Raw genomic sequence first — 12,693 nt, 5'->3', positions numbered from 1 at the left:
AGGAGCAGTTCATGGAGAGAAAAGGGAAATCATCCGTTAACAAGGATTGTTTTGACAACTTTCTTTCTTTTATTTTTTTTTAATTTATTTTTTATTTAAGAAAGGATAAATTAACAAAACCATAGTACTTATTTATTTACTTCTAACTTATTGGATAGAAACAGAGAAAAACTGAGATGAAAGGGGAGATAGAGTAGGAGGAGGGAAAGAGAGAGGGAGGGAGGCCTGCAAGCACTGCCTCACCACATGTGAAGCTTCCTTCTTACAGGTAAAGGCTGGGAGCTTGAATCTGAGTCCCTGAGAAGAGTAACAAGTGTGCTCAACTAGGTGCACCACTACCCAGCTCCGTAATTATCTTCTTTCTACTGATTTACTAAATGTTTGGAACCTTGGCTGCCACAAAATATTCCTGTCACACTCCCAGCCCTGTGGCTTCTCCCACACTGAGAAGTATGGAGTCTTCCATGCAGCTCATGCTTTAGGATTTTGAACACTGGTGGTGACCTGCTTGTGTTGAGCATAAGCTGCCAGACATGGACAACCAAGGCCAGCAGTGAAGGGTGAGCTGTGCACTGTGTTCAAACATCAAGGCATTTTCCTATCCATTGCTTGATGCATCCTTGCCCATGGGTTTGCAGGAGCAGTCTAGATTGCATACAGCATGCCACCTCATCAGCTCTCAAAACTCACCACTCTGCCCTGCCGACAGCAAAGCGCCAACACCGCCCATTTATTCTATTGCGCCTCATCCTTTTTATTTGTTTGTTTATTTATTTTCCCTTTTGTTGCCCTTGTTTTTTAGTTGTTGTTGTAGTTATTGTTATTGATGTCATAATTGTTAGGACAGAGAGAAATGGAGAGAGGAGGGGAAGACGGGGGTGGAGGGAGAAAGATAGACACCTGCAGACCTGCTTCACCGCTTGTGAAGCAACTTCCCTGCAGGTGGGGAGCCAGGGGCTTGAACCGGGATCCTTAGGCCAGTCCTTGTGCTTCATGCCACATGCACTTAACCTGCTGCGTTACTGCCCAAATCCTTTAAGCCTTCACCTTCCTAGGTGATTTTCCCCCAGAAGAGGTGAGAACTGCTCTTTGCAGTTGACAAAAGCAGCTAGCTTATTTTTATCTCATTGGGTTGGCCTCCCAGCTTGAGTAGCTGGGTGCATGAGGACCCTCAAGCAAGTTGATTACCTATGAGACCTCTTTCCACACTTGGAAACACAAGGAATGAGGTTAGTTCTGTACATGGTTCAAGGTGACTCTGAAGGTTAAATGAGATAAGAAACAGAATTCTTTGTACAGAGAAAAGGTCCCCGCCAGTGTTCAAATTCCCAAAGCATGAGCTGTGGGAGAAGACATGGGGGTCTAGAGTGCAATGGGAATATTTTCTGGCAGGAAAGGTTCTAAACATTGAGTTTATCAGTAGAAAGAAGATAATTAAGTGGCTGGAAATAAGGGACTGTAATTACAGGCAACGGGGAAAATGAAGGTGAGTACTAGGGTAACAATCCAGAAAGATATAAAATAAGCAAAAGATGAAGTTCTCATGTTGGCGTTGAGTGCTAGCACATCTGGTAGAGCACATATGTTACCACATTCAAGGATCTAAGTTCAAGATCCTGGGGCTCACCTACAGAAGTTAAAGCTTCACGAGTGGTATAAGAATACTGCCGGTGGCTCCCCTTTTCTCTATCTCTGTCTCGTTCTCTTTCTTTGTCTCACACAGTATTCTGATTTAATTTAAAGGAAAGAGATGCTCATGATTTGGAGGTCAGGAGATACCTCACCCAGTAAGGAACATATTTTTATATCTGTGAATACCAGAGCTTGGGACCCTGGCCCACATGGGAACCTCCATGAGGGAACTTCATGAGAGGTGGTGCCTTGCTGCTCTGTCTCTCCTTCTCTCTGTTTCTCTCTCAATGTCTCACAGTCTCTATCTAAAAAATAAAAATAGTGTCTATTGCGAGTAGGATTGTGCAGGTGTAGAGCCTCAGTGTTTGCTTCAGAACTTCAGTGGCAAAAAAAAAAAAAAATCCTCATGCCTTAATTTTGCATGGACTGCTTCAGAAAGCAGGTGAATCCTCATCCCTATACACAGCACAGACAGGACATGCTGATGTTAGGAGCAGCTAAGTCTTATGGGTATGGTGGGTCTCTCCCTTCCACCATCATGGTGAGTGGTGCAGGAGCAAGAGTGTTGTGGATACACAACTCGTCTCCCTATGTGTTCTCTCATCCCCATGGTGACAGGGTGTGTGGTGCAGGGAGTTTGGAGGCACCTGGGCTCACCTGGTCTCCAGGATCCACTGCAGAAAGGCACTGGCATTTTGCTCAAATTCCTGGCACATCTCAAAGTTCTTCACCTGCCTTTCATCTTCCTTCTGCAGTTCCAGCTCCCGCTCCTAGAGCCCACATCACAGACAAGAGGTGGACACACATGGTTTCTCCTTGTGTGAAAACAACTGGTTCTTGGGTACATCTGCTCACCCTGCATCTCCCAGGTTCCATCTGTCCCGAACACATTCCACATGTTTCTAGCTGGGCATTGCCACCCCAGTACAATCACTATGCTAATCCTTTTCTGATCAGAAGCCTCCTCCCTACCAATTTGGATCACAAAGTCGGAGTCCCTGCTCCAAGAACCAAAGATGTTCTTTTGGGCACCCGAGTTACCTTGATGATGTCAGGCAGGTGCTTCCAGATTCTCTCCAGCACCTCCACAGTGAGCCAAGTATAGGGGCTGGAGGGGACCCCTAAAGCCTTGATCTGCTGGTCCAGCTCTAGCAGGTGGTTGAAGTCTGCCTGGGCTCCTGCCAGAGAGGCCAGGAAAGCCTCATGGTCCTTCTGCAGCTGCCTGATCTCATTCAGGGAGATGCAGTGGACAGGCTCCATCAGGTCCTCCTCAGCGTTCTCGCACCAGTTGTTGAAAGCTGAGGCCTTGTGTGCGAACTCCATGAACAGCTCCTCAGCCTGCAAAGAGAGACATACACTCGCATCTTACCTTCCTCCTGGGTTCCTGGGTATGAGAGGAGCCAGGATAAAGAAATGACATCCACAGGTGTTTCTAGGGCCCACATTCAAAGGGCAGAGCAGAATCTTGGGACCACAAGAGCACATGACTCCTGTCCCAATGCTGGCCTAATTAATGTGTTCTGTTGTTTCAAGTGGTGACATACCACATCAGTTACAAATGAAGTCCAGTGACTATGGCAATATTTCAGCTCTAATTGTCCCAGAGTTGTAGGGGTATTTTCAGTGAGACCCCATGCTTTCTTAGCCTAACTCTGTACTCCATTTCTACCTAGAACAGAGCAAGCATGCAGAGCCAGGTCAGAATAATCAGGCATGTGCAAATACACTGTTTATGGGACAGGTGAACCTTCCTGTCCTTCATTCACTTTTCTCCTTGACCTGCACTATGTGCTTTCTCCCACCTTTCTGCTAAGCCTTGTTTAGGGCTTCTCTTATGCCTGACCTCCATTTCCTACAACCTCACCTGGATCTTTACCCTGCAACACTCAGGGGTTAGCCACATGTTCTGAAGGAATTCTCTGAATTTCTGAACAAGAAAACTAAGATACATCCTTCCAAACAATGACTGATAAAATACAGTTTTATACCTAAAAAAAACCCCCCATGATCATGGGGGGGTTGTGTGGTAGTGCAGCGGGTTAAGAGCACATGGCACCATGCACAAGGACCAGTGTAAGGATCCAGGTTCAAGCCCCTGGCTCCCCACCTTCAGAGAAGTTGCTTCACAGTGGTGAAGCAGGTCTGCAGGTGTCTGTCTTTTTCTCCCACTCTCTGTTTTCCCCTCCTCTCTCCATTTCTCTCTGTCCTATCCAACAACAACGATAGCAATAACAACAATGATAAACAAAAAGGCAAACAAAAAGGGGAAAAATAGCCTCCAGCAGCAGTGGATACATAGTGCAGGCACTGAGCCCCAGTGATAACCCTGGAGGCAAAACAACAACAACAAAAACAACAACAACAAAGAACATGATGACAGACTGCTGGTCAGCGGATCAAACTGCCAAAGAGTTCCTTCTTAACCAAATAAATGAGTTTTCCTCCGCCAGGCATGAGGTGAGAAAGGAGAAAAAGGTTCCTGTGGAATGGGGAATATCAAAGACATTACACCAGGGCATCTTCCCTGTCTTTTTTCCAAATCTGTGTGCTGAAACAGACCAATCCAGAAAAAATCTGTGCAGCCCTACACTGAAGGAAACAGAAACCCCCAGACAGCTCATAATTCTTCACAAAGATATTTATATTACGCAAATAAATAACAAAACTCTTTGCAGCCTGAAAACTAGGCAGAATAGTGTGAAGTGTCTTCGTGAATGCGTGTGTGTTTAAGTTGCCCGTTAGCTGATAAAGAATCACTTAAAACTGATTTCTGTAGGTTCCATGTCTTTAAATAGAGTAGATATTAGCAAAGTATCCAGACTGGTTGACTTTCATTTGTGTCTTTGTGTCCCAGCCCCTGTCTCCCTGCCTCACCTGGTGCCAGTTACTACAATCCCTGTCCTGGTCCAGGAGACTGAGTGCTGTCATTGGGCATCCTGAATTCCTTTATTATCACTGATGCTCTTTGTGGTAAGCCTCCAATACCTAAGCACCATCATGAAAAAGAGCAAGTAACCACTGGGTCTGAACTTAGTGGCTTTTACTACATATTCCAATTCTTGTATAATAGTGAAAACACAGAACACGAGGGGATGGGTGGTGGCACCATCTTGCTCCGTAACTGGTGGACTTAAGGCTCAGAAAAGTTACAAGTGACATCCAGGATCTGCCAGCAAGGATATAAGACAGTTAATAAAACAAAACAAATAGGTTTATCCATTACTGCAGCATTTATCTGAGCCAGGGGAAAGTAAGATGATAGCCTAGATTTAGTTTGATGGTACAATGAATTCTGCCTCTCTATCCTATTTGCTTCCCAAGTACCAGCTTCCCTCTCCATTCTGCTGAGACTGATAAATTGGTCTACAACTCACACTGCCAGTCTAAACAGTCTACATTGCCACTGCTGCTTTTGCACTAAGAGGGCCTTCTTGATTGCCAGGACACTCACACAGGAGTCCCTCCATGGACCACTCTTGTTTCCAGTGTCTATTTCTGGACTCCAAGGTGAATATTAAGACTGTCAAGATCTGACCATGATTTTCTTTCTTTCTTCTTCTTCTTTTATTTTTTATTAATCACCTTTTGCAGAGGCAGCTGCTTCTCCAGTAGTTTCTGCCTGTGAGTGGCGGAAGCTTCCAGCAGCTGTTCCCAGCGCCTAAGCAGGGCTATATGGCGCTCCTCAATGGCTTTGGCCTGGCTGTGCTGTGCAGCCACCAGATGGTCCTTCAGGTCTGTTATCTCCGAAAGCCTCTCCTGCTGGAAGCTCTGGATACTGGCATCCAGTGTGTCCTGAGAAAGAGCCAGAAAGAGGCTGTGGCACAGTCTGGGAGGCTGTCATGGCTGTGCTAGCCAGATTTTCACCTGCCTTGCAAAAAAGTGCAGCCAAGCTGGAGTGAGGACCAAGGACTAAGGAATATGATTTAGAGACTTGAGAGAACTGGGGGAGAGGGATGACTAAGTCCCAGTGGATATAGGTTTTATCTTTCAGGCTCGGTGCAAAATGAATGTGAAGGGGGTACTGGATTCTGAGAAAAATATTGCAAACTTTCTGAATGGAAGCTAGATGCTAGAGTCTGCACACTTTCCAAGACTATCTTACATTGCCCTAGGCTTCGATGTATACCAACTGAAAGCCTAGATGTTTAAAAGCTCACAGAGACCCCTTCCGTGGCCAGCTAGACAAATAACTATTGTGCAGATGCTGACAGCAAAGTCACAAGCAGGACCCGGTGGTGTACCTGGTTAAGCACACATGGTACTAAGTGCAAAAGCCACAAGCTTAGCACGTTCCATACCCAGTATGTTTGTTTTTATTGTCACTAGGATTATCAATGAGGCTCAATGCCTGCACGATAAATCCACTGCTCCCACTGTCCATCTTTTCCCTTTCTATTTTCTTTTGTTTTATTTGATAGGACATAGAGAAACTGAGAGAGGAGGAGCACATAGAACAGGAGGAAGAAAGATACCTACAGACCTGCTTCATTAGTTGTAAATCTTCCTCTCCTCCTGGTGGGAACCAGAGGCTTGATTGATTCTGGGTCCCTGTGCATGGTAACATATGCACTCAACCAGAGGTGCCACTAACCAGCACTCACACCCAGTTTCTAACAAGGTGGCTTGTTTCTCTGATCCATTCCCCCATGGCAAGAAGCCAGTGAGTGGACAATCTTCTAAAATGAGTTTAGAAGGACTTAGTGTGAGCTGAAACCCCTGGAGGAGGGAAGAGCAGGGAGAGGCATACTATGAAATGATCATTGTTAGCAAGGAATGTGCGGACCGACAACAGTTCTACAGGGTTGAAGAATGAGGTGGGATTGGGTCCCACAATGTCCCCATAAGGCAACCCAGGGCTCACCTGCTTTGCCAAGAATGTGAGGAAGGTGCCCAGGTCAGCACCATTGCCACCAGTCTTCAGGCTTGCCTCCTTCTCCGCTGAGGAGAAAAGACACTGAGTCAGAGGGGAGAGGTGGCTAGTGACTGGCTATTTAGGACTCGGAGGAGAGGAGTTAAGAATCTTTGCTTCATAGCACAGGGATCCTCCAACTCTCTCCAGTTGGTGAGCACAGGTAGGAGGGGGATGGGTGCCCATGGACAGGAAATTGCAAATCAGATGCAAAAAGATGACTAGCCCAAAGACAGGTTTATTTCCCAGAGAGTCTGACCTTTGCCTCCTCTCTCTCTGAGTATCACATGTGTAATCACCAATTAAGAAGACTTATGGGGGTCATATGGTGGCACACCTGGGTAAGCACACACACTACAGTGCATAGGGACCCAGGTTCAAGCATTTGGTTCCCACCTGCAGGGGGAAAGCTTCACAAGTGGTAAAGTGGCATTGCATGTGTCTCTCTGTCTCTTTCCCTCTCTATCTCCTCTTCCTCTCTCAATTTCTCCTTAGACAAAATAATACATAAATAATATTTATTTATTTATAAATATTAAATAAATAATAAATAATAAAATAATAAATAATAAAATAATATAATAAAATAATAAATAATAAAATAATAAATAAAATTTAAAAATCATAATACATTTCAACTACAAATTACTAAGACTCACATCACTTTATCCATCAGCATGTTTGCATGTACACTTATGTGTACACATATGTATGTACATGCACATGCTTGCAAGTTCCCACACCTGTGTCAGGTGCACTTATATCAGAAGGCTTGGAGTCAGGGGGTGAAAAGACCATCCTTTCCCCAGATGACTGAGAGAGCCCAGGAACCATCCATCAGGTGGCCTTCTCCATACTTTCCCAAGCACAGACCCCTCCCAGACATGTGGTACCTATCCAGGACTCCACCACGTCAGCCTTCCAGCTGAACTGCTGAAAGGCAAAGTCATCTTCCAACTGCATCTTCCAAGTGATGAGTGCCCCAGACATTGAAGGGGTCTTTGCTCTCAGAGCCTCTATCTTTGCTGAAATCTTCTCCTGGTACTGACTTTCACCCTTAACACCATGGATGAGAGGAGAAGAAAAATACACAGGTTAAGTGTCCAGGGCTGAGGACACGAACTCTAGAGCAACTTTGTAATGCTTCATCTCTCTCCCTCCAGATGCATGACCATACCCCTCTCATTCTAGTGCAACCAGTGAGTCCTGTCATTCACTCACTTATCTACATTTTAAATGGTTACTTCCATTCCTGCTACTGGGGGAACTTCTCATGTTTGTACTCATGCAGGTGACCTTCTCAGCTCATATGAGCTTTTAAAATGTATGTACGCATAGCTGTTCACAGTTTTATTTGTTGGGAAATTGTACAGATGTGGTTGAGCTTGGCAGGGTTCAGAAAGCACCCTACATTCCATGCTACTAATGGCCTGTCCCTTCATATTTTATTTACATATCAATCTCCTGCCTTGTCTTACAAATGACTAAAAGTCTCCTTCCTAAGTCCCCTCAGGGTACTGCTAATTCCTGCCAGTTGAATTCCTAGCAATGGCTGTTAGGGAGGTTCTACCTTTCCAGCCTCTCCCATTTTTCTCTGATTCTTTCCTAACTATGTATGGATAGTGAAGCCACTTCCAGGGCAGTCTTGGCTCTTCTGGGTCCCGGGGGAGAAAAAAAGGGGAGGCGTGCAGGGGGAGGCGGATGCCAGCCATTGTGGTTTTTGGCTCCATGTGGTTTTAACCAGGTGCCTACACGCCAGACTCTGGGGCACCCACATGAATAAAGATTTGTATTGCTACTGCCACGAACTTGGTTCCTGGGTCATCTCCCTCTCTCTTGACACTAGCCCAGCACTACTTGTATCAGTCAATTAAGGTGGCTTTGTCAAAAAGAAATATTTAAACAAAAGAATGATTCTCAAATTACAAAGTCTGAGGTCTCTCTTTGGAAGTTTACAAAAACATCCTTCTGATTCTTTTAGCACTTTATGGATAAAGCCAGTGGTAAGATCTTTATGAAGGTTGCATTCTATGCAGAAGAAGAGCAAGAGTATCAACAAAGGATTGAAGTAGACACTGACAGGAAAAGGAACTTGCCACCCCAAATGCAAATGTATTATTGTCTCCTAAGAACAAAGATAAAAGGCAGCGGAGCCCAGATGAGATGAAGAAAGCACTGTGTGTGGTTTTAGCATTGGTCATGATTCTATATTGGGAGCAATCCTTTTGGAAGGTGAGTGTTTGACCTGGAAGCCCAGGACCATCTCACCTTGCTCAGTATGTCCCCTCCTTGGGCACACACATCTTGCACTCGAGTCTCATGGACAGCAAAGTCCTTGTCCAATGCTTCATGCTTCTTCAGCAAACTCTGTGTGAAAGCAACAAAGTCAGTGAGAACCCACATGGTCATTGCAGGGTATTCTGCCCCAGCCGAACATGCTCTTCATGCCATTCACCAGGAATGAGACAGGGAAGTTGACAGCCCAGGTGAACATTCCTTCTTCCTGCACTGCTCTACCATGTTCCTCTCCCCAAACCCTTTAATTTCCAAAAAGAAGAAGAAAATAAAGAGAAAAAGATTACTAGGAAAAAAAAACTAAAGTTACCTGTGTCTATTTTTTTAAATGTATTTTCTTCTCCAATCATTGTATTAGAGAAAATGATGATTTACAAAGCAGCTGTTATCACATGGGTACAATTTCTTATCTCCCCTTGATAGCTGGATGTACGTCAGCACCTGGACACATCCTCTACCATCATGCACTATGTCCCTAATACCCTTTAGCCCCCTCCTGCTTCCCTTTTAGAATCTTTGCCTCCACTGTAGTAAACAACAGTTAGTCAACATTACACTCTATATTTTCCTTTCTACAAATGACTTTAGATTCAAATCTAAAGTTCCACGTATGAGTGAGGTCATCCATGAGATAATCCAAAAAGAGAAATATGAATGCCAGATGACCTCACTGCCACTATTTGTTGCTGTTGTTGTGCCACCACTGCAGTTATTGCTGTGGCCTGGTGCCTACAAGTTTCCACTACTCCTGGGGGGGGGGTCTTTTTTTTTTTTACCTCTTTTTAGATAAAAGGTGAAAAGCATAAAAATTAGGAGGGGGCACTATATTTTTTCACTACTTTTGAAGCTTCCCCCTGCAGATAATCTCATATGGACTCAAACCCATGTCCTCATGCACAGTAATGTGTGCATTCTATTGGTTGAGTTGACCTTCAGTGCCCCTATTTTCAGTTTATCACATGACCTTTTGCTAGTCTGGATGAGAGTGTTGATCACTACAAAGGTGCCCTGATCCCTGTGGTGAAATTCCTATAGTTGTATCCAACATAAACACACTGTCAAGAATAGTCTTTACTAAAAAAAAATGACCCTAGAAGGAGGGAAGGAGGAAACTTACCTGTCTTTGACTCCACCCTGAATCTTCTATATTTCTGATGCTCCCTGGACTCCTGGCTGTGAGCTGGTTGGATGGACTGAGAGAGGAGCAGAATCTTGCTGCTCTCTTTTCCTTGGGGTTTCCTATGCCAGTCTGCCCCTCCTTTGTGCCACCACTCCCACAACAGCCATGGCTGTCCCACCTCTCCTACCCCACTCAGCTACCCTACCCTTTGTTGACACTCAGCTACCCCACCCTTTGTTTATGGGCCACAGTCTAAGTCAAACTAATGGAAGAACTCCTACAGCCCAACAACAACAGCGTCACACACAGACACACACACACACACACACACACACACACCCACATACACACACCACACCAATAAGAAAAAGGGCAAAACATGTAGACACATTACTGGAGGAGTTATGCAGATGGAAAAACAACCATTAAGCTGTAAGACATCATCAGTAGGTGGCAAAATGCACACTAAACCACAAGCAGACCTCTTGGAACATTTGGCAGACTGCCTAAATGAAAAGAGCGACAGCATCAAATTTATTGAGGATGCAGAGACAGATCACACAAACCTGCTGGTTTCTCTAGAGAGTGGTACAACCACTTAGAAAAGCTTGACATTTTTTAAACAAAATTGAGTATGTAGTTACTACATAGCCTAATATATTTACACTCACTCCCAGAAAATTATTCCAGAGCAATTAAGATTTATGTTTACAAGGAAACATGCACAGATATTTATAGCAGCTTTACTCATGGAGACGAAATGTAAAGAGGCCAGGAGATGGCTCAATGCGTAGTGCACAGGTCTTCTAGTGTGTGAGGCATCACATGAGAGAATCATGAAGAATAAAAAAACATCATGGATGGTGGAGTGGTACTAGGATGTCTCTCCCTTTCTCTCCTATCTCTACCCCCTTTCTTTCTAGGGATACAAAATAAAATGGTTCAGAGAAGCTGCTCAGCAGTATCATGAAGCACTTAACTCATTAATTCCCTGGTGCTTCATTAACTCAAAGTAGAGAAGTGTCAGGAAATTGTGAGGATGTAGTTGAGTTTGGCAGGGCTTGACTTGAGGGGACATCCATCCTCTTGTCTTATCACATTCCCTGCCTCACAAAGCACCCTGTGTTCCTGATACTATGGCCTATCTACATAATCATTGTTTTGCAAGAAAGATCTCCACCTATTCCGTTCCTTTAATCTATCTTCTTTCTACCCACAAGACCTTCCCTGCCTGCAAGGTATTATTAATCCTACCAGGTAAAACCCTGGCAATAGTTGCTAAAGAAGTTCCTACCTTTCTAGCCCCTTTTTGCCTTTCTCCACTCCTTTCCTAGCCATTTCTGTTTCTGACTCACCACTTCTGGGTCCAACCTTTAAAACCCTGGGTTCCCTGATCAATAAAGAATTGAATTTCCTTGCCACCAGGAGTCTACTCCTAAGTCATCTCTCTCAGGTCGCTGAGTGAGTAGCAGCCCAGGCTGGCTCCAGTCACGTTCTCTCCAACACAGAGAGTATGCACCCAGGAAGAGGCACCCCCACGCTAGCTGGCAGAGAAGGGCCCAGGTAGTGGTTCATCTGGTAAAGCACAGATGTAACAATATACAAGGACCTGGGTTTGAGTCCCTGGTCCCCACCTGCAGGAGGAAAACTTCATGAGTGGTAAAGCGGTGCTTCAGGCATCTCTCTTTCTCCTACTCTACTTCTGATTTCCTGCTCAATCTTTCTTTATCCTAATTTTTTTTTAAAAAAAAGACAGAACAAGGAGTCCGGTGGTAATGCAGTGGGTTAAGCGCATGTGGCGCAAAGCACAGAACTGGCCTAGGGATCCCAGTTCGAACCCCCAGATCCCCACCTGCAGGGGAGTCGCTTTACAGCTGGTGAAGCAGGTCTGCAGGTGTCTATCTTTCTCTCCTTCTCTCTGTCTTCCCCTCCTCTCTCCATTTCTCTCTGTCCTATCTAACAGTGACAACAACAATAATAACTACAACAACAATGAAAAATAACAAGGGCAAGAAAAGGGAAAATAAATAAACATAAAAAATATTTTTGGAAAAAAAAAACAGAACAATGCTTAGTGATCTGGGCAATTATCTGCCACCTTTTATCTCATTAAAACAGTATTGCATAGCACAGCAAAAGAAACCACCATCCAAATAATAATGAGACCTCTCACAGAATGGGAAACTATGTATATGCCAAGTGTAACCAAAATATAGAAAGAGCTCAGCAACAAGAAAACAAATGACCTAATCCAAAAATGGGGGTAGAATATGAACAGAATATTCTGCATAGATAAGATACAAAAGGCCAACAAACATACAAAAAAATCATGTCACTGATTTTCAGAGAAATTCAAATAAAGACAATAATGAGATATCACTCCACTCCTGTGAGAATGTCATATAGCAGAAAAGATAGCAGTAACAAATACTGGAGTGATAGTAGGGACAAAGTAACCCTTCTGCACTGCTGGTGGGAATGTCAATTAGTCCAACTCTTGTGGAGAGCAGTCTGGAGAACTCTCAGAAGACTAGAAGTGGACCTACCCTATAGCCCTGCAATTCCTCTCCTAAGGATATATCCTAAGGAGCCAACCATAATAACCCTCTGAAATTTGTGTATACCTATGTTCATGGCAGCACAATTTGTAACATGTGTGCTCAACCAGGTGTGCCACCACCCAGTTCCAGCAGCACAATTTTTAATAGCCAAAACCTAGATGGAACTCAGGTGTCCA

General features: G+C 44.4%; 1 protein-coding gene across 1 annotated transcript in view; it reads right to left on the bottom strand.

Annotated features, from left to right (window-relative positions):
* SPTA1 (spectrin alpha, erythrocytic 1) overlaps positions 1 to 12,693 on the bottom strand; it is a 69,315-nt gene that overhangs the window by 8,595 nt on the left and 48,027 nt on the right. The window contains exons 40-45 of the mRNA XM_007530585.2: positions 8,810 to 8,908; positions 7,435 to 7,597; positions 6,494 to 6,570; positions 5,215 to 5,424; positions 2,674 to 2,970; positions 2,290 to 2,402 (exon numbers count right to left, since the gene is read on the bottom strand). Coding sequence (XP_007530647.2) covers positions 2,290 to 2,402; positions 2,674 to 2,970; positions 5,215 to 5,424; positions 6,494 to 6,570; positions 7,435 to 7,597; positions 8,810 to 8,908 — 959 coding nt within the window. The remainder of the gene's footprint in view (positions 1 to 2,289; positions 2,403 to 2,673; positions 2,971 to 5,214; positions 5,425 to 6,493; positions 6,571 to 7,434; positions 7,598 to 8,809; positions 8,909 to 12,693) is intronic.

This window comes from Erinaceus europaeus, chromosome 9 (assembly GCF_950295315.1).
Source record: "Erinaceus europaeus chromosome 9, mEriEur2.1, whole genome shotgun sequence".
Taxonomy (NCBI): Eukaryota; Metazoa; Chordata; class Mammalia; order Eulipotyphla; family Erinaceidae; genus Erinaceus; species Erinaceus europaeus.
The sequence above is the reverse complement of the archived record's forward strand: the minus strand, read 5'-3'. Positions and strand labels throughout refer to the sequence as shown.